The 22,988-nt window shown below is 38.9% G+C and overlaps 1 protein-coding gene across 1 annotated transcript in view; it reads left to right on the top strand.

Annotated features, from left to right (window-relative positions):
• SP140 (SP140 nuclear body protein) overlaps positions 1–22,988 on the top strand; it is a 120,862-nt gene that overhangs the window by 83,910 nt on the left and 13,964 nt on the right. Inside the window, exons 17-19 of the mRNA XM_036025003.1 lie at positions 19,184–19,285; positions 20,156–20,209; positions 21,481–21,546. Of these exons, the coding sequence (XP_035880896.1) occupies positions 19,184–19,285; positions 20,156–20,209; positions 21,481–21,546 (222 nt within the window). The remainder of the gene's footprint in view (positions 1–19,183; positions 19,286–20,155; positions 20,210–21,480; positions 21,547–22,988) is intronic.

Below are 22,988 nucleotides of genomic sequence, written 5' to 3'. Positions count from 1 at the left end.
TGGTAAAGGACTTGAACAGACACTTCTCCAAGGAGGACATACAGAGGGCCCAGAGACATATGAAAAGATGCTGAGCATCGCTAGCCATCAAAAAGATGCAAATTAAAACCACAATAAGATACCACTTCACACAGTGAGAATGGCCATCACAAACAAATAAACAAACAACAAGTGTTGGAGAGGATATGGAGAAAAGGGAGCTCTAGTGCACGGTTTGTGGGAATGCAGACTGGTGCAGCCACTGTGGAAAACACTATGGAATTTCCCCAGAAAACTAAAAATGGAATTGCCTTTTGACCTGACAATTCTACTGCTGGGATGATACCCTAAGACCCCTGAAACACCTATCCAAAAGAACCTATGCACCCCAATGTTCAGAGCAGCACAATTTACAATAGCCAAGTGCTGGAAGCACCCTAAGTGCCCATCAGTAAATGAATGGATCAAAACCCTATGGTACATTTACACAATGGAATCCTATGCAGCAGAAAGAAATAAGGAGCTCCTACCCTTTGTGACAGCATGGATGGAACTGGAGAGCATTATGCTAAGTGAAGTAAGACAGGTTATGAAAGACATATACCATATGATCTCACCTGTAAGTGGAACCTAATCAACAAAACAAACAAGCAAGCAAACTATAACCAGAGACATTGAAATTAAGAGCAAACAGAGTAACCAGAGGGAGGTGGGAGGGGATAATGAGGGAAAAATGGGGAAGGGTTTTCAGCAACATCTATAAAGGACATATGGACAAAACCAAATGGTGGTAAGATAAATGGTGGAAAGTGGGGATGGCTGGGCTCGACAGGAAGGGTGGGGGAAAATGGAGACCACTGTACCTGAACAACAGTAAAAAAAGTTTTAAAAAAGAAAGAGATGCTACAGATTTATAGCTTTATAAGTACAGGTGTATTACCCCAGTAGGTAACCCTGTTTATTCCTGGGCAGTGGGGGGCCACCAGCAACCTAGTTTCTTTGTTCTAATATACCCACCACTGGGGTTTTTGGTTTATTCTGTTCCTCCTTATACTTGCTGGGTCACCTACTTATAGGGCTCCTTGGCTGGTGTCCTGACCTCTTCTCTTTAGCAGCCTTCTCAGTCCCTGGTCCAGGCATCTTGGGGATGTCCTTCAGCATTGCAATGTACATTCCTTGCTTGTAGCTTCAGAGGATGTTCTACCTTTATTCCTGAGATCTGCCCCATGCCCCAGGATGTTTTTTCTATCTGATTCTACTGAAAAAAACTTTGTGAGCTCTGATGCCTCTTTGGGAAGTGCATGCACATGACCCAATTAATTACACCTTTCTCTTGCCCAGCCAAAATTTTAAAGCTCGTGAACTTTCTCTTTTATATATGTAGCTACTTATAGGATCTTAGTTCTATCCTGAGGAAATTCCTGATTTTTCCTTACATTTTGGAAGTGTTATATACTTTCTAAGCCATCTGTAAATGTTTTTTACATAAATAACTGGCTCACGATGTTTTCATGACTCTTTTATCCTGACGTTTGGGAGTGGCTCCTTTGTATGGGAAACATAAGGGCTCCCTTGTTGAGGGTTCTCTTTTCTGTCCCAGGGATGATGTGGAATTTTCCTATCAGGGTGAGGACCCTGAATGTTGAGTAACTGGAAGGCTGAAAATTCCTAAATTTGCAAATTTGAGATGATGCTGTGATGGAGATCTCTAATTTCTCTTCTCTCTCTCTTCAGATATCCAGCAGAAAATTTATCACCAAGCAAGTGATGGGAAAAAGCTTACAGCGAACCCCAACACCCAACTAAGCCTTAAACAAGGTGATTGCAAAGACTGGTTACCATCTGCTAAGAAGAAAGGAGAGAGGGAGGTGGGCCCTGAGTCCTGAGTTGATTTGAGGAATCAGGGGGAGAAATGCTGAGGAGCCTGGAGAAGTCAGGGAGGGGTGTTCATATGAGAATCTGACCAGAAACCTATCCTGGAGTAGTAGCTGTGCTGAGACCAAAGGCTCAATACCCAGGACAAAGGAACATAAACCCAGTGTGTCAGGAAACCAAATTTAAAAAGAATTGTGACCTGGAAGTAATTGTGAATTAGAAAAACCCAGTAGGAGAAGATCAGTGGGAAGCTGTGATGGGCTAAGAACTGTGGGCACAAGGTCAAATATGAGAGGAAATCCTTGATAATGACAGAAGAAGGAACTTGTTTAAATATGGGGGATGCTGCTCAAGAGCAGAAACATTGAAGAATATGGGCAGTCATATAAGGAGAGAAGAAGGGAAGTGATAAGATGTGCAGGAGAGGATGGTTGTATTTTGAGAGAGAGAAAGACAGGGAATGAAAGACAAGAGAAAGGGGTAAAGGACACAATGAAGCAACCATATTTAGAGCTCACTTATTGAATATTTACTCTGGCAGTTGTGGGCTTGGTGCTCACAGCTGCCCTTCGGGCGATGGTATCACTCTCTGCCCATTTGCAGAAAAGGAGACTGAAATCTAGAGAGACTATGTATGCAGGTGGCTGAGGGTCAAATGAGCAGGATGAAGCCAGGCTCTCTGAACCCAGGTCCTGTGTTCTTAACCCATACACTTAATCCTCATGGAAAGGCTGACAAGACAGTAAACACACGTGAAGAGGGAGGGTGTGGTATGAATTGGGGGGGGGTAGCAGACATGATTTAGTAGGAAGTAAGGTAAGGCCATCATTCAAAGGTATCTATAAGGACAAAAATAGATTCACTATGCCCAGGGTTGAACTGAAAAGCGATCTCCAGTACCGAGTGGCTCATTTCAGTAAGATGTCCTGACTGGTGTCAAGGATGCAGCTGATGGCAAAAGTCAGGTGGGATCCTCCAGGTCCAGATGGCCTATGTATTAATACCTGGGGTGAGGGGATCTTCAAGTCCTACTTTATAGAGATTAAAATGGGATTAGAGGAGAATGGCACAGCCCATACTTAGATATTTGTGATAATTCATAAATAGTTCATTGAATGGCAGAAACCTGTTGAATGCTTTCAATTAACAACAGAGCTGTACAGTACATAATCCATCATGTGTAAATGTGATTCAAGCCCAGACTCTCAAGAAGCTTAAACCAATAGCCGTCTGCGATTGCCTTGAGGCAACCAGGATAATCTGTGGCTACTAGAAATGGACTGTTGATGTCTATCATGTATTGAACTAACATCCATAGAGCATGGCCTGCTTTATTATGTATGTATAAAATAAAAGGATTATGATAATATGGTAGGTGGCTGTTGAGAGAGTACTTTCAGATCATGAATACCTCTGCAATTTGTTCATTCCATGAGGGTGGCTCTAAGATATTTAATGTAGTCAAATGTAGGAAGGCTATTACAGAAAAGTTTGACACCTATTATCTTTAATGCTCAGTTAATTCTATATATCCTCTTGTCTTTTAGTAATTGGTCTTGGGTAATTTTGGATGCTCTGTATCCAAATGGGGATACATTTCTTTACACAATGTTTTCCTTTAGCCAATAGATTATGACTGAGACAATAGCCTGTTGTTTTACAAACTTGGAGTTTTTACTTAGCAGTTTTGTATGGTTAGACTTTTCTTTTATTTGGACAGCTCAATGAGTAGGTTAAGAATTATCTAGATCTATAGAGTATAGGAGGAGGTGATCTATATATTGCATCAGAGAAGATGCACAAATGAACTTTATATCCCTTAGGTCTCATTTAAGACTTGGAAGAGGTTGTTTGTCTTATTTTACCAAAACTACATAACAAATTCCCAAACACTTAGTGTCTGGACACAAAACCAATTTATTGTCTCACAGTTCTGTGGGTTGCAAGTCTGGACAGGTATAATACAGCTCTTGCTTAAAGTCTCACAAAGCTAAAATCAAGCTGTCCACCAGCCTCTCCTCTATTTGAAGATTGTGGGAGGATTTATCCAAGTTGTTGACAGAATCTAGATCCTTGAGGGTGTAGGACTGAAGTCCTAGTTTTGTTGCTGATTTTTGGCCAGAGATCATTCTTAGCTCCTGAAGGCCACTCATTCTCCTGGATATATGGCTCCCCACACATTCAATCCAGTGATAGCCTGTAGAGTTCTTCTCAATTCTTTTTAATCTTCAAATCTCTGGCATCCAATTAAGACACCAGGTAGAGAAAACTCTCTACTTTTAAGTGGCTTATATAATTAGATTGAGCCCACCAAGATAAAAATTTCTTTAAAAATTTAATTTAATTGTATTGTATTTTATTATTTGATGCTCACTAAATTCTTTTAGTCCTTTCAGTTTTATTGAGATATAACTGAGACATAACACTACATAATTTTAAGGTGTACTGCATAATGACTTAGCTTACATATATTATGGAGTGATATCTACAATAAATTGAGTTAATATACCCATCATCTCATATAGACACTGAAAAAAAAGGAAAAAAAAGTTTTTTCCTTGTGATAAGATGTTTTGGATTCACTCTCTTAGCAAACATATTGTACAGCAGTGTTAACTACAGTCATCATGTAGTACATTACATTTCCAGTACTTATTTATCTTATAACTGGAAGTTTTTACCTTTTCACAGCCTTATTTCAATATCTACCCCCTACCCCACATTCCACACTTCTGGTAACAACAAATATGACCTCTTTTTGTATGAGTTTTACCTTTTGGCTGTTTTTTTTTTTGAGACTCCACATTAAGTGAGGTTGTATAATATTTGTCTTTCTCTGACTTATTTCACTTAGCATAATACCTTTGAGGTTCATCCCACCCTCAAAATGGCATGATTTGCTTTTTTCTTTATGACTGAAATGCATTTCAGTGTGTGGGTGCATGTATGTGTGTATCACATTTTCTTTAAACATAAATTTGTTGATGGACACATAGGTTTCTTCTATTTGTTGGTTGTTGTAAACAATGTTTCACTGAACATGGGGGTGCTTTATCTTCTAGACATAGTTATTTTGTTTTCTTTGGATAAATACATCATATAATAGTTCTATTTTGTTTTCTTTGGATAAATGCATCATATGGTGGTTCTATTTTTAATTTTTTCAGGAACTGCCTTACTGTGTTCTACAGTGGCTCTACCAATTTACAATCTCACTTACAGTCCTCAGTGGTTCCCTTTTATCCACATCCTCACCAGCATTATTTATCTCTTGTTTTGATAACCTCTTTATCTTAACATCACTTCTGCATTATAACATAACCTAAAAACTGGGGGATATTTCATGATATTTACAGTCCTTGGGGGTCAGAAAGGAAATCTGAGAGGGTCGTTTCAGAATTCTGCCTACCACAATGAGGTTTAAGTAAATCCCTAGAAAATAATAGTCCTAATGAGCTATTGACTTTTCCCCAAAATAATATAGGCTATCCTTATGAACTTAGCATAAATGTACTAAAGATTTTGTTATATATAAGTAGTAAATGGGTTAGGCACTACAAGAAAGTGAGGGATTCCTATTTTGTTTATCATCGTATAGATCTTGACTTATGATCAGACTCTAGGTATACTAATGTTCAAATTAACTATAAGTTGATCATGTGTAAAAGAATTTTCCAGGAATTCTAAATTATTCCTTCTGAGAACATTGAATCTGTTCATTTCATTTGCATAATCTCTACTGATTTAATACATAAGGGGGTTTAAAAGCAAGCAAAGCAAAGGAAATAAAAGGAAAGAAAGGAGTTTTTTAGATAATGGTCTGAAAGTAACATTTAGTGATTGAGACACAGGAACTTTTAGATATTTCACTCTCTTGTAGAAATATTATCAAGTGTATGGTTTACTTTGACATGTCACAAGTTCCCCATTGAAAAGAGTCATCGTCTGTGAAGCTTCATGATATATTAAGATATGTGCAACAGTTAGAATCACAGTGAGAGCACAAAGTGGAAATGGAGTTCTGCTAGTGGGGGACTGCAGCTTTGGCAAAGACAGGCTCATGACAAAAAGTGAAGAGGCCACAACATTCAGTCATAAGTGTGAATGGTGTCCTGCATGTGAATGAAGTATGGGGTTCAAACACCAAGCAGAAACTAAAAAGGGGACATATGGTCAATTACATGGTAATAATTGACCTCAGGTTAGGTAGTAAAAAATGGTTTTCTTTTTCAAACTGACAAGATATTAAATGTCTTCATGAAATTTTTGGAGTGGGATTCATGACTAAGTGTGACCAAATATCTTTGTACAAATGGGCTATTGTCTAATGGACCTAAATTCATTATAGTCTTTGGGACTAACTTGGATATGGAACTTACCTCCTTCCATTTCCTTTGGATCACTTTCTTCTAACATTCAAGAAACATAGGAAAATCAGGAAGAAGCACACATGAGCTGAGATGTTTTATGATAGATAAGAGAGTGAGTAATTGAAGTAGTAAAATAATCACATTCACAGAATATTTGCTAAATGCTGCATCTCCTAAGACAATGTCTATTTTATACCTAACTCCAAACATATATTTAAATAATAAGATAAATTCAGGAATAAGAACTCATGAAACATACCAAAGCTCAAGTAGTTGTTAAGAGTGTTCACTTGGCAGTGGGTCAGAAAGATAACCAGAAGTGGGCACAAGAGGCTGGAGAATTATCCCTGTTGGTCCAACAGTCCCACAGGACACTCCAGCAAGAGTCTTCAAGATGACCTTGGTGGGAACTTCATTTTAAAGGGGTAGCCCGTATGCAATATCTGAAGCTAAAAGTGGGATTTATTGCTCACTAAGCAAGGTGCATGGTGGGTGTAGACAATGTATTTACTGGGCACAATGTTCTTAAATCAGAAGCTGCTGACTTTGTAAAGAGTTTTGGGAATTATGTGTTTCAGGTAGCAGGCCTTCCGAATCACTCCTAAACCTGTTCAGGAGTGATTCTGAACAGGTTTAATTTAGCCATAGAGGCAGGCTTTCTGGAATGTGGTTGTTGCTGATTGGCTGATTTTCAGAAGTGTACAGCTGCAACTGATTAGCTGGCTTTAAATGTGTTTGGAGATGTAAGTAGGCATTAGCCAATTGGGATGCATTTAAATGTGATCTTGTACTTACTTTTATAATTTTCAAGGAACAATAAGTTTCTCTTTTTCCGGAAAAATACAATCCTTTAATTTTATCCCTATGGCAACAAATAGAAAAATAAAAGTAGAGGAAGTAGAATTGGGTGCAAAGAATGGGTATAACACGGCTCTGTCAGAGCCAAAGTGTGATTATTGGAGCAGGTATACTTTTTCCAAGGATGCAGTTCACCTTAGTTCAGAATATCAGTGTGCCACACAGGAGCACTGGCAATTCTTCCCCAATCACTGTCTCAGGATTCATGGAAAGTAACTTTCTTGTTTCTCTTTAGTTCCTTGTGAACTAGAAGCTCCCCAAGAGGGTAGAGAAGAAGAATCTGAAGAGTGTACCTGTTGCCTACTACCCTGTGATCAACAAGGTGAGCATGTCTTAAAGAAACAGAGTTAAGATAATGAGAAGAGATTAAGAAAAAAAAAAGAATTAAAGGAAGACTCAGATATAGAGAGGATTACTATTATATTTCAGAGGAAGAAGTAGCAAAACAATATCCACAAGGGTACCAAAAATAGGGTCACTGGGGATATGGTAAGAGTTTTCATAAGTTATGATTTTGCCCGGAGTCAGAGCTACCAGCACATGGAAGTGACCAGTGTTCCTGTGTTATGTGCTTCTCAAAAGATGTGCCAGGAGATCTGGAGCCACGGACTGAAAGGAGTCAAGGTAAGATGCTGCCTGAGGGTCATGGCATGAGGGCAGGTCCATAGTTACCCAGGACCCCAGGTGGAGTGTGACTGGCAGTTGGGCCATTCCATTATACTGTTCTCTGTCTTTTCCTTGATGTGGCCTTTTTGGGAGAAGCAGGGAGTTAAGCGATCATTATAAAGTTATGTTTAACAGGATGGGACCTGTTGATTATACATGGATGATGTAGTGGAAATACAATCTTAAATGGCAATATCTAGTTCACTACGTTGGTATATTAGTAGTAACACACCTTGAATTTATGCAGTCATTTCCATGGGTGTCACACCCAATAATCCAAGAAAACAAGGTGTACTTCTGTTAGTAGATGTATCATTTTCTTACAACCTTACCAAGACCTTAGAGACAACTGATCCTGACACTTAATTGTCAGGAGGGGAGACTTCCAATCAACTGCCCTTAACCCAGCATGTGTATTTGGTGTATTAGTGACGTGTTCTCTACATGTCACTAATTTATGTCCTATTTTCCCACAAACTTTTTGCCACTAGATGTTATTTAATTCTTACAAAAATTTTAAGACCTAGACAGGATAGGGCACTTGTTCCTATCCATAAGTGAAATGAAGTATGTAGGTATTTGAGCTTTTTTAAAAAGTTCCATTAAGTTAAAAAAAAAAAAAGAGGAATACCTAGGGCTCACCCTGGACTCCTATTTCTTAATTCAGGAGATTTTTAGTTCCTTCAGAAAAAAGAGAATAATGATAAACAAACAACTAAATTCACTCCTTTTGTAGTATGAATCACCCTAGGATTGGTAACTTTTAGCTATTAATTTCTGTTTCCTTACATCTACCTCTTTTTCTAGATAATGCAGGTCTTGGGAACAACTCTACTTTGGGAAAACCCACGAGGAAAAGAAGTAAGAGTACATCAATTTTACTTGTTTTTTGATGTTAAAATGAAGTTATTAATGCCTGGGTTTCATGATCATAATAATAAGTGAAAATAATATGATGGTCCCACAAAAAATATCCATATCCTAATCACTGGAACCTATAATGCATTTTCTTCCATGGCAAAAGGGATTTCACAGATATAATAAAACTAAAGACCTGAAAGGATGGTTATTTTAGACATCTGTGTGCCACCAATATAATCAATTGGCATTAAAAACTGGAGAATAGTTTCTGGCTGTGGAGAGAAGGAGAAGTGACTGTGGGAGATTCATAGAAATACAAAATTGATGGCTTTGAAGATGGAGAAAATGAACAAAGATATGGGCGAATTGTAGAATTTGGAGAAGTTACGGAAATAGCTTCTCCTCTACAGTCTCCAGGAAGGAATAAAGGCCTAGTGCAACCTTTGTTTTAGCACAGAGAGAAACTTGAGAATCTTGAGAAAGAAAATAAAGTTGGAAGTATAATGTGCCTTGTATAGCAGTATAAAAGCTGCTTTTAAATTGTACTACAAAGATGTAGCAATCAAAACAGTATGGTACTAACACCAAAACAGACACACAGATCAATGGAACAGCACAGAGATTCCAGGAATTAACATATGTGTTTAAAAAAAGATATAAAGAAAGGTAATTTCTTACAGTCTGCCACATACATACACACACAGTAAAATATAACTATAATCAACCTCACACTTCTACACTGGTAGTTACAAACTGGGATATCAAACAAAGCTGATCTCTATGTACTAATGATGATTTGTTTATGTAAGAGAATATAGTAATTGAGTTAGGTACTAAAGAGAAGTAAGGTATCCCTATTTGTTTGTTAGCAAAGACATTGATTTATGCATACTGGAATTATACTAATATTTAGATTAACTATAAATTGATCATGTGTAAAGGAATTTTTCCAGGAATTCTAAAGTTATTTCTTCTTTAGATCATTAAATCTGTTCGTTTCCTTTGCATACCAGATCCATATTGATTTAATACATAGAAGGGGTTAAAAGAAAAAAAAGTGTTTTTTTCATTGTTTTTCAATTATAGTTATCCCCATTGCCCCCCACCCCCATTACTCTCCCTTGCCCTACCAATCCCCACATCCCACATTCAATCCCCCAGCCCCACTGTCTTTGTCTATGGGTCCTTTATACATGTTCCTTGATGAACCAACGGCTCCCTTCCTGTTTTCCCCTTTCCCTCCCCAGTCTGGTCACTGTTGGTTTGTTTTTTATTTCCATGTTTCTGGTTCTATTTTTCTGCTTGTTTGTTTTGTTGATTAGGTTCCACTTATAGGTGAGATCACATGGTATTTGTCTTTCACTGTCTGGCTTATTTCACTTGGCATAATACTCTCCAGGTGCATCCATGCTGTCACCTGTGTAAGTGTACCATAGTTTTCTGATGCACTCATTTACTAATGGGCACTTATGCTCTTTCCAGTACTTGGCATTTGTAATTTGTGTTGCTGTGAACATAGGAGTGCATAGATTCTTTCGAACTGGTGTTTCAGGATTTTTGGGGTATAATTCCAGCACTGCAATTGTTGGGTCAAAATACAGTTCCTTTTTTTTTTTTTACTTTTCTTTTTTAAATTTTCTAAATACATTTTATTAATTGTGCTAATACAGTTGTCCCATTTTCTGCACTTTCTTCCCCTCCACCATGTATACCTCCTCCCACCCACATTCCCCCCCAGCCTGTAGTTCCTGTCCATGGGTCATACATATAAGTTCTTTGGCTTCTACACCTTGTACTATTCTTAACCTCCTCTTGTCTGTTTTCTCCCTACCATTTATGCTACTTATTCCCTGTAACTTTTTACCCTTTCTCCACCTCCACCTCCCCTGCTGATAACCCTCCATATGATCTCCATTTCTGTGATTCTCTTCTTGTTTTAGTTGTTTGCTTAGTTTGTTTTTGTTTTCTTTTAGGTTTCATTGTTCATAGTTGTGAGTTTGTTGTCATTATACCGTCCATAGTTTTGATCATCTTCTTTTTCTTAGATAAGTCCCTTTAAGATTTCATGTAATAAGGGCTTGGTGATGATGAGCTCCTTGAACTTGACCTTACCTGGGAAGCACTTTATCTGCTCTTTTATTCTAAATGAGAGCTTTTCTGGATAGAGTAATATTGGATGTATGTCCTTGCTTTTCATGACTTTGAATATTTCTTTTCAACCTCTTCTTGCCTGCAAGGTTTCTTTTGAGAAATCATCTGATAGTCTAATAGGAACCCTTTTATAGGTGCCTTTCTCCTTTTTTCTTGCTGCTTTTAAGATTCTCTCTTTCTCCTTCTCTTTAATCTTGGGTAATTTAATTATGGTGTGCCTTGGTGTGTGCTTCCTTGGGTTCAACTTCTTTGGGACTCTGTGAGCTTCCTGGACTTCCTGGGAGTCTATTTCCTTTGACAGGCTGGGGAAGTTCTCCATTATTTTTTCAAATAAGTTTTTAATTTCTTGTTCTTCCTCTTCTCCTCTGGCACCCCTATGATTCACATGTTGGAACATTTAAAATTGTCCCATAGGTTCCTAAGCCTCTCCTCATTTTTTTGAATTCTTGTTTCTCATTCTGTTCTGGTTGGCCATTTATTTCTTCCTTCTGGTCCAAACCATTGATTTGAGTCCTGGTTTCTTTTCCGTCACTATTGGTTCCCTGTGCATTTTCCTTTATTTCACTTTTCATAGCCTTCACTTTTTCCTCTATTTTGTGACCATACTCAACCAATTCTGTGAACATCCTGATCACCAGTGTTTTGAACTATGTGTCTGATAGGCTGGCTATCTCTTCTTTGCTTAGTTGTATTTTTTTCTGGAGCTTTGATATGTTCTTTCATTTGGATCATTTTTTTTTTGGCCTGGGCACACCTGTTACATAGTAAGCGGGTGAAGCCTTAGGTATTCCCCAGGGTGAAGCGGGTGATTCCCCAGGGTGGGGCAGCCCAGGTTGCAGCATTGTGTTGCTGTATGTGGGGGGAGGGGTCTGAGAGGGAACAATGCCACTTGTTCAGCTCTCTGCTGGCTTTTAATCACTTCACCTGCTACCCACAAGCAAATTGGGCTCTTTGGTGGTGGTTCCTGGGTGGGGGTTTGTGCATGTTTTAATACCCTGTGGGTCTCTCCAATGAACTCTCCTGTGAGGCCGGGAGTATCTCCTGCCACCCCAACCCTCACAGGTTTTTCAGATGTTTTGAGGCTTTTTTTTTCCTGCACTGGATCCCTGGGTTGCTCAGTCTGTCTTGCTTCCCAGTTGTTCCTCCTGGTTTATCTGCATGCAAATGTGGGACGGCATGCTCTGCCAGCCACCACCTCACCTGGTCTGCCAACTGCACCTTGCCCGCCCCCATCCTCCAGTCCTTGCCTTGCCATGAGTCCTCTCCACCTGGCTGCCTGTGTCAGCTCCTCCTACCAGTCTGGATGAATATTTGTTCTTTAACTCCTTGGTTGTTGGACTTCCATACAGTTCAATTTTCTGTCAATTTTGGTTGTTTTTTGTTTTTAAATTTGTTGTCGTCCTTCTTTTGGTTATGCAAGGAGGCACAGTGTGTCTACCTATGCCTCCATTTGTCTGGAAGTCCTGTTTATAGTAATTTCTTACAATCCTTTGTATCTCTGTGGTATCAGTTGTAATCTCTTCTTTCATTTCTTATTTTGTTTATTTGGGTCCTCTCTTTTTTTTTTCTGGATGAGTTTGCTTAAAGGCTTGCCAATTTTATTTATCTTTTCAAAGAACCAGCTCCTGGATTTATTGATCCTTAGAATTGTGCTTTTAGTCTCTATGTCATTTAATTCTGCTCTGATCTTGGTTATTTCTTTCCTTCTAGTCCCTCTGGGCTTTGTTTGTTGTTGTTCCTCCAGTTCATGTAGTTATAGTGTTAGGTTTATTATTTGAAATGTTTCTATCTTTTTTAGATAGGCCTGTATCCTTATGAACTTCCCTCCCAGGACTGCCTTTGCTGTGTGCCATTGCTTTTGGGCTGTTGTGAGTTCATTTTCATTTGTTTCCAGAAGCTTTTTATTTCTTCCTTGATCTTATTATTAACCTATTCATTGTTTAATAGCATGTTATTCAGCCTCAATGAATTTGAGTGTTTTTGAGTTTTTTCCTTGAGGTTGGTTTCCAGTTTCAGTCCCTTGTGGTCTGAGAAAATGCTTGATATGATTTCAATTTTCTTGAATTTGTTGAGTTCCATTATGGTTTTGTGTCCCTTTATATGTTCTATCTTTGAAAATGTTCCATGTGCATTTGAAATGAATGAGTACTTTGTTTCTTTGGAATGAAAGGCACTATATATATCAGTTAAGTCCATTTGAGCTAGGGCATTGTTCAATGCCACAATATCCTTGTTGATGTTTTGTTTGGAAGATCTACTCATTTTTGACAGTGGGGTGTTAAAATCCCCTAGTATAAGTGTGTTGCAGTCTGTCTCCTTTTTGAAGTCCTCTAAGGGTTTCCTTATATATTTGGGTGCTCTTATATTGAGTGCATATGTTTACAATGTTTATGTCTTCTTGATGGGTTCTTCCCTTGAATATGTGAAGTATCCTTCAGTGTCTTTTTATGGCTTTTGTTTTGAAGTCTATTTCATCTGATATATGTATTGCTACTCCAGCTTTTTTTTCCTGTTGTTTTGCAGAATATTTTTTTCTAGCCCTTCACTTTCAGTCTGTGTAGGTCTTTTGTTCTGAGGTGAGTCTTCTGTAGGCAGCATATGTGTGGGTCATGTTTTCTTATCCATTCAGCTACCCTATGTCTTTTGATTGGAGCATTTAATCTATTTAAATTTTACGGTTATTATTGATAGGTATTTATTCATGTTTTCCTCCTTTGTGCCTGTGTTCCTCTGTCTCTCACTCTTTCTTCATCTTCTTAAAGCAGTCTCTTTAGCATATCTTGCAATACTGATTTGGTGGAGGTGTATTCTTTTAGCTTTCTTTTGTCTGGGAAACTCCTTATTTTGCCTTTCATTTTAATTGAGAGCCTTGCTGGATAAAGTAGTCTTGGTTTCAGGCCTCTGTTTTCATTACTTAGAATATTTCTTGCCATTCCCTTCTGGCTTGGTGCATTTCCATTGAGAAGTCAGCTGCTAGCTTCATCAGGGCTCCCTTGTATGTTACCTCCTGTTTTTCCCTTGATACCTTTAAGATTCTCTCTTGTCTTTGATTTTTTGCCATTTTAATTTTGATGTGTCTTGGAGTGGGCCTCTTTGGGTTCATCTTGATTGGGACCTTCTGTGATTCCTGAATTTCTATGGCTTTTCTCCTCTCCAGGCTAAGGAAGTTTTTTGTCATTATTTTTTCAAACCAGTTTTTATCCTTTACTCCTTTTCTTCTCCCTCTGGTATTCCTATAATTTGAATGTTGTTGTGGTTCATGTTGTTCTCAAGTTCCCTGAAGATATCCTTATATTTTTTTAGCCTTTTTTCTTGCTGTTGCTCTACCTAGTTATTTTTTACTACCTTGTCTTCCAGCTCACTACCTTGGTCCTCAGCTTCATCCAGCCTGATTGTAATTCCTTCTAGTTTTTTTTTTTTTAAATTTCAGATATTGTAGTCTTCATTCCTTCCTAGTTCTTGTGTATATTTTCTTTTTTCTTTTTTATGCTGTTGTAGTCCACTCAGTTCTTTGTAGTTGTCTGTGAGTTCCTTGAACATCTTCATAACCATTATTTTGAATTCTACATCTGATAGTTTGCTTGCCTCCATTTCATTTAGCTCTTTTACTGGGGATACTTCCATTCCTTTCACTTGTGGGTTCTTTCTTTTTCTCCCCATTTTAGTTGACTCTTTTTATTTGTTTCTGCATTTCTGGGTGGTCTGCTTTGCCAGCTCTCTTCAGGGGAGGGAATTTCTGTGGTAGGGGTTCTGTGGGGCTCAGTGGTGCATTCTCTCTGTCTTCTTTGTCTGGATGCTCTAGTGTTGCCCTTTCTTTCATTTGTGAAGGCTCTGTTGTTGTGCTAGGACTTTACTTTGGTGTCTTCTTTGTTGGTGGGTTCTTCCTGCAGTGGGCTTTCTGGTAGTGATAGCTCCTACATTGTCTTGTATGCTTTGTACAGGTGTTGGTTAACACAGTTGTATTACCAGACAATAAAACATATGCCAGAAAAAAGAAACCCCTCCCACATCAGCAATCTCAACCAAAATTGAGTAAAAATTATTAAAGGTGAAGAGAGACTGCAGATATTATAACAAAGGGGATATGGGATGACAAAGGGAATGTGAGATAACTAAAAGAGGGGAAAATGTTACTGAGTAATAAGAGGGAGGAGAATTGATAAGAGTTGGGATAGAACTGAGGTGAAGAAAGGGAGAGAACAAAATTTTAAATGTAAGTAAAACACGAAAGGGTTGATGGGAACAATGGGGTAAAAATAGGGAAGCGTATACTATGAGGTTTGAAGTAAAATTGAAAAGGCACTGGACCAACAGGAGCAGAATTGCAGAAAAAACACAGCAGGGTCCATAGCAATGACAGCTGAATGAAGTTTAATAAAGGTTAAATGGATATAAGAACATTGTAGCAAAGTGAAAAGTGAATAAGATATCTACAGTAAAGAAAAATGATTTTGAGAGGGTGGTGGAAAAGAACCCACAAGAGTAGGGAGTAACACCCAGGTTGAGAGAGGGGGAAAGAAAAAAAAAAGAAAGAGAGAGAGAACAATGAAAAAATCAGCAGCACCCAAAACAGATCAGGGGCACGGGGAAGGTGAAATGGAGTAAGATAGTGGGGAGTATTCTATGGGATTTAAAGCAGAAACAAATAGTGTACAAATAGAAGTTCCTTTGGAGAAGTACAGAAATAACCATGGTATTTCACTCAACTAGCCACTGTTGATAATAGGTGGAAAAGAAATAAGACTCATAAGAGGGGAAAAAGCATGTGAACTGACTTAAGAAAGAAGGGCATTTTTGTGAGGTTAGATGGAGGAGAAATTGTGAGAGTAAAGGATAGAAACTTGGTGCAGTGTGAGAGAAAATAAAGTTTATACCAACCATAATAAAGCTCAGGAGGATGGCAAAATGGATGGACACCAGGGAAGGGTGATGTGTAGGATTTGGAATAACAATAGCATGATTAGAAATATATAATATGAATAAAAAGGATAAAAAGTAAAAGACCAAGAGTAGTGAGTTATTTGGAATACAAGTGTAGTGAAAGAAGAAAGATTAAAGTGCACTTTGGAAGGTAGATAAAAACCAAACAAATAATAAAAACAAATAACTTGGAATAGAAGAAACAAAGAAATAAATAAACAGAAGAAAGAGACATAAAAAATACACAAGTTCTGATGAAGAGCAAAGTAAAATTTTTCTCAGCCATTGCTGTTCGCCTTCTGACTTTTTTCTGGATCTGTCTCTGGTTTTCTCTCAGCCTCAGGTCTTTTGCTGTCTTACATTTAAAAAAAAAAAGCCTGTCAAGCCAGTTTTGCGGATCCTCCTGGTTCCTGCCGGCAGAGGCAGCGGGGCTCAGCTCCATTTTTCCTTTCCAGTGGGTCAGCAAGGATGAGGGCTCAGCCTGGGCTACAATAATCACAGGTGCCCAGTTTCCAGCCTACACCCTCAGAGCACTGTGTGGCCTGCACTCTCCACTCTGCACAGTTGCGCCAGGCTGGAGCAGATAAGCCACCTCACTTTGCACCCCTTTGATCAATTCATGAGATGCACTGAGTGGGAGCAAATGTAGCCACACTCTTCCTTCTTTGTTGGCCAGTCTGCTGCCAACAAAGGCACGAGAGGTCCCTGCATGGTGTGCCCTTTTGAAAAAGTCTTTTTGGGTGCTGCTGTGGCTCTGAGCCTCTGCCCAGCTTCCATACACTCCAACTTTCTGGCAAGTCAGAGTATGCCTGGATGACAGCCAGTCAAAGCCTACCTCCTCTCTTAGCTCCGAGTGCTACCAGGGTCCTTCAAATTCTCTGGCACTGTCCAGGCTGGCAACTGTCATCTCAGCTTGGATGAGCAGCCAGCTGTGTGTGCTTGCTGCCTCCTGCCCTCACCCCCCTCCCCACCATACCCAGTGACTTTATGCCCTCAGATGTCTCCCATTGAGGGTCTGGGCTTTCCCTGCCCTGGGAGGGGAGGAAGCCACTAGGCTGCTATCACTCACCTGGCTCCCTCCAATGTTCCCAAGGTAGCTGCAGTTTCTGGCAATAGGCCCAAGGGATTGCCCCATCGGCCTATAAAACCTCTTTACCACCAGCTGTGAAGTGTCCTCTGCATACTTTGGCTTCCAAACTTCTTATCAGCTAAGATTCTGTTGTCTGTTCACATTGTTTTTTTTGGAAGATTGGCTAAGTGTTCCAGTTGGGTGCATGAATAAATGGGCTTAGGTCCCACCTACTTCACTGCCATCTTCTGAACTCCGAAAAGGTGTTTTTTAGGTAATGGTCTGAAAGTAATATTTAGTGATTGGGAAATGGGGACTTTTAGATATTTTACTCTCTTATGGAAATATTATGATGTGAATTTTGTACTTTCGATGTGTCACAAATTCCCCATCGAAACCCAAAGTTGTCACCTGTGAAGCTTTGTCATTTATTATGATACATGTAACAGTTAGAGTCGCAGTGAGAGCACAAAGAGGAAGTGGAGTTCTGCCAGTGGGGGGCCGCAGCTTTGGCAAAGACAGGCTCCTGACAAACAGCAGCGGCCACAGCATTCAGTCATAAGTGTGAATGGTGTCCTGCATGTGAGTGGGGCATGGCGTTTATTCACCAAACAGAGACGAAAAAGGGGACAAATGATCAATTACATGGTAACAGTTGAACTGAGATTATGTGCTAAACAAAATGGTTTTCTTTCACAAATTGAAAAGATGTCAAGTGCCTTCATGAAAATTTTGGTGAGGAATTCATGACTAAATTTGACCAAAAATCTTTGCACAAATTGGCTATTATCTCATCCATTAGTTAGTCTTTGGAACTGGCTTATATAGGGATCATGTCTCCATCCATTTGCTTTGGATGACTTTCTTCTAACATTCAAGAAGCACAGGAAAATGAGGAACAAGCATGTGTGATATAGGACATTTTATAATAGACAATAGAGGGAGATTAAGTGAAGCAGTAAAAGTATAAACACGTTCACAGAATATTTGCTAAATGGTGTACTTCCCAACTAAATGTCTATTTTGTACCTGACTGCACACACATGTTTAAATGATAAGAAAATTCAGGAATAACAATTTATGAAACATGCCAAAGCTCATGTAGTTGTTACGACAGTTCACTTGGCAGTGGGTCAGGGAGATAACCACAAGTGGGCACAAGAGGCTGGAGAATTATCCCGTTGGTGCAAGGGTCCCACAGGACACTCCAGCAAGAGTCTTCAAGATGACCTTGGTGGGAACCCCATTTTAAAGGGGTAGCCCATATGCAATATCTGAAGCTAAAAGCAGGATTCATTGCTCACTAAGCAAGGTGCATGGTGGGAGGAGACAGTGTACTTACTGGACACAATTTAAAAAAACCCCCCAGAAACTGCTGACTTTGTAAAGAGTTTTGGGAAGTATGTGTTTCAGGGACTGAGGACTTTCAGAAACAGGAATGAGTATGAACAGGTTAAATTTAGCCATAGGTGCGGGCTTTCTGGAATGTGGTTGTTGCTGACTGGCTGACTTTGAGGAGTGTATGGCTGCAACTGATTAGCTGACTTTAAATGTGGTTGGTAATATAAGTAGTCATTGGCCAATTGGGATGAATTTAAAAGTGGTCTGGTAGTTACTTTTATAATTTTCTTTTTGTTTTTTTTTTAAAGATTTTACTTATTTATTTTTAGAGAGAGGTGAAGGGAGGGAGAACCAGAGGGAGAGAAACAGCACTGGTTGACTGTCTTGTGTTCCCTACTGGGGGACTAGCCTGCAACCCAGGCATGTGTCCTGACTGGGAATTGAACTAGTGACCCTTTGGTTCACAGGTCAGAGCTCAATTCACTGAACCACACCAGACAGGGCTACTTTTATAATTTTCAAAGAACTGTTAGTTTCTCTTTTTCTGGAAAAATGTAGTCGTCTAATTTTATCCTTATGGATACAAATAGAAAAATAAAAGTAGAGGAAGTAGAATTGGGTGCAAAGAATGGGTATAACATGGCTCTGTCAGAGCCCAGGTGTGATTATTGGAGCAGGTATACTTTTTCCAGGGATGCAGTTCACCTTAGTTCAGAATATCAGTGTGCCACACAGGAGCACCAGAAATTCCTCCCTAGTTACTGTCTCAGGGTTCATGGAAAGTAACTTTCTTGTTTCTCTTTAGTTCCTTGTGAACTGGAAGCTCCCCAAATGGGTAGAGAAGGAGAATCTGAAGAGCTTACCTGTAGCCTACTACCCTGTGATCAACAAGGTGAGCATGTCTTAAAGAAACAGAGATAAGATAAAAAGACAAGAGAAGAAAAAAAGGAGAATTAAAGGAAGACTCAGATATAGAGACGATTAATATTGTATTTCAGAGGAAGAAGTAGCAAAACAAAAATCCACAAGGGTACCAAAAATAGGGTCACTGGGGCATATGATAAGAGTTTTCATAAATTATGATTTTGCCCAGATTCAGAGCTACCAGCACATGGAAGTGACCAGTGTTCCTGCGTTATGTGCTTCTCAAAAGATGTGCCAGGAGATCTGGAGCCACGGACTGAAAGGAGTCAAGGTAAGATGCTGCCTGAGGGTCATGGCATGAGGGTGAGTTCATAGTCACCCGGGACCCCAGGTGGAGTGTGACAGGAGGTCCAGTCCATCTCACTATGCTATTCTCTGCCTTTTCTTGACCCTGACCCTTTAAGGAACAGCAGGGTGTTAAGAGATAATTATAAAGTCATGTTCCACAAGATGAGCACTGTGGATTATATATGGATATTGTAGAAATACAACTTAAAATGGCAACATCTAGTTTGCTGCATTACTATATTAGTAATGACATCTTAATTTTATGCAGTTATTTCCATGGGTATCACACCTAAAATCTATGGAACCCGAGGAAACAAGATGTACTGGCACTTCTCCTAGTAAGACAATAGTGTCATTTTTTCACAACCTTACAAAGACTTTAAGGACAACTGGTCATGCTACTTAATTGTCAGTAGGGGAGACTTCCAATCAATTACTCTTAACCCAGAACAAATTTTTGATGGATATACTCCACATGTGTCTAATTTATGTAGCATTTTCTTATCAACTTTTAGCCATAAGATGCTATTTAATTCCTACAAAAATTTTAAGACCTAGACAGGATTGGGCACCTATTCCCATCTGTAAGTAACTTGAAATAAGTAGGTATTTAGGAGTTTTTTTTTAAGTTCCATTGAGTGAAACCAGAAAAAAAAGGGGGTGTCGGGGGGGGATACCCAGGGCTCATCCTGGACTCCTACCTCTTCATTTAGAAGAATTTTAGTTCCTTCAGAAAAAAGAGAATAATGATAAACAAACAACTAAACTGACTCCTTCTGTAGTATAAATCATCCTAGGATTGGTAACTTTTAGCTATTAATTTCTCTTTCCTCATATCTACCTCTTTTCCTAGATACTGTGCATATTGGAAACAACTCTACTTTGGGAAGACCCAAGAGGAAAAGAAGTAAGAGTGCAAAAGATTTTACTTGTTTTGGGTATTAAAATAAGGTTATTAATACTTGAGTTTCATTATTATAATAATAAATGAAAATAATATCATGGTCCCTCAGAAAATGTCCATATCTTAATCACTGGAACCTGTACTGCATTTTCTTAGGTGGCAAAAGGGATTCTACAGATATAGTAAAGCTAGGGATCTGGAAAGAGGAGTTTATTTTAGACCTCTGTGTGCCACTGACATGATCAATTGGCACTGAAAACTGGAGAACAGTTTCTGGCTGTGGAGACAGGGGGAAGTGGCTTTGGGAAATGCAGAAAAACACACAATTGGTGGCTTTGAAGATGGAGAAAATGAACGACAATATGGGTTAACTGTAGAATTTGGAAAAGTCATGGAAATAGCTCCTGCCCCGCAGTCTCCAGGAAGGAATAAAGGCCTTGAAATAGCCTTAAAAAGATACTTTGATGCATGTGGAAATGTCATGGAGAATTGCCTCTGCATGTATCTATACAGTTTTCCTGTCACCCTTTATTGAGGATACTGCTTTTTCCAATTGTATATTTTACCTCCTTTGTCATAATTTAATTGACCATGAAATTTTGGGTTTATTTCTATCCAAGCAATGTACAGATTCAGTGCAATCCTTATCAAAATACCCATGGCATATCTCATACAACTAGGATGAATAATACTAAAATTTATGAAACCAAAAAGACCTTGAGTAGACAAAGCAATCTTGAGAAAGAAGAAAACAAAGTTGGAGGTATAATGTGCCCTGACTTCAGACTGGACTACAAAGCTATCGTAATCAAAACAATATGGCACTAGCACCAAAACAGGCACAGAAATGAATGAAACAACATAGAGATTCCAGAAATAAACACATGCTTACATGTGTTTTTAAAAAAAAATTTCAAAGAAATGTCATTTCCTATAGTCTTCCAAGTGCACACACAGCAACGTATGACTGTGTAAGCAACCTCATGCTGCTACACTGGTAGTTAAGAATTTTGCCCATTTTTGTGGATCAGGCTCTGAAAAAAATACTTGAACTCTACTGACCTATTGGGCTTTGAGAATTGTCGCTCTGAATAATTAACTTTATTTATTTATTTGTATTGTTGTTCAAGCACTGTTGTCTCCATTTTCCCTCCACCACTTTTTCCCCACACCACCCACCCGTATCTCCCACCCTCAGTCCTTCCCCTCTTTGACTTTGTCCATGGGTCCTTTATACATTGAATAATTAACTTTATTCTCTTCTTTTCTTGAAGGAAAAAAGAAAGGACATGCCTGGACAAGATATAGAAGGAAGCAGCAGAGAAACATACATCAAGGAGGTAAGCAGGCAAAGTGAAGCAGTCACACCTTTGGAGTTTAGGATGGCACTGCTTCTTGTGCCCTCGTGGCCTGCAGTCACCTGTGGGCCCTGACGGTTTCCCCACTGCTACATCAGGTAGAATATAGGCTAAGATGCTGTAATAGAGAGGCCTGAAAATACAGTGGCTTCAAAAAAATGGTTTATGTCTCACACACCTAATCATCCAGAGCTAAATGATCCAGGTTGATAGGGAGACACTGCCATCCTCAGTACATGGTTTCTTTACTGGGTCAAGAATACTTATTAATTAATTTAGAAAGATGTTCCAAAGAAGGCACATGAAGAAAGCAGGCTGCATGTGTACATGTGGCATATATATATATATACATATATATATATATACACACACACACACACACACATATATATATACGTTTTTATATGAGTAGCAAATATGTTTTTATATAAGTAAATGTTTGCTTACACATATTTACCTATCTCTCTATATACAATGATATAGATATGGATATATAGAAAAATTAATGGCAGTTCATCCATAAAAATATATGCAGTGGTTGTATGTGGTCATTGGTGATGTTTATATTTTTATTTGTGTTTTATAGGTATATGTGTGCATATGAAAATAGTAAACACATTCAACTTTTGTAATAAAAAATATTATTTAAATACTAACATAAGCAAAGAGAAAAGCCTAGGAAGATATATATGATCAAGCTAATTGTGGGTATATATTTGTAGTCAGACTGCTGACATTTTGTTCATTTTAGTAGTGATTTACAGAATTCTTTTTTCTGAAACAGTGAGGGTGGATCTGCCTTTCAGAAGTGCCCGATCTCACCTTTCACCAGGCCAGCATTTCACAAGACTGTTTATCCTTGGGTTGAATCAAAATCTGAAGGGTGGCTGTCTGCAGTCACTACTGGACCTCCTGAAGGGCACTCTGCACAGCCTTCCGACTCAGACATTGCTGGAGGGCTATAAACTGAGAAGTCCAGTAGAACTCATTTTTCAACCAAATGGGAAAGATTGTATGGTTAATGTGAAGTCTCACAATTTTAACTCAGATTGTGCCAAGGATCTGATTATTGGGTCTGTTACCGCATCTGCTCCGAGCATTGTACATGCGGACCAGTGTTTCGTGTTTGTGTCTAAAAATTTGGACCTCTTAGTCATGCTTGTCTGGGGCATCTCTGACTGGAGGATCTTTGATAAATGTTTGCTGAAGAATTTTGTCCCTGGAATAATAGAGTCCTTTAAAAGCTATTCCCTATATCCCCTAAGCCATGTGCATGATACTATTAGTTTCTGGTTAGATGGAAGGAAAGAATTTAATGAACTAAGGTTTCACTCTATGGCCCGAGCAGTGGCCCAGGTCACTATCGCATCCATACAATTTCTTAGTCATTTTCAGCATGCCCAGACTGAACAGGCCAGTCTCTG

This window comes from Phyllostomus discolor, chromosome 4 (assembly GCF_004126475.2).
Source record: "Phyllostomus discolor isolate MPI-MPIP mPhyDis1 chromosome 4, mPhyDis1.pri.v3, whole genome shotgun sequence".
NCBI lineage: Eukaryota > Metazoa > Chordata > Mammalia > Chiroptera > Phyllostomidae > Phyllostomus > Phyllostomus discolor.
Note: the sequence above shows the minus strand (reverse complement) of the source record. Positions and strands in the feature narration are given on the sequence as shown.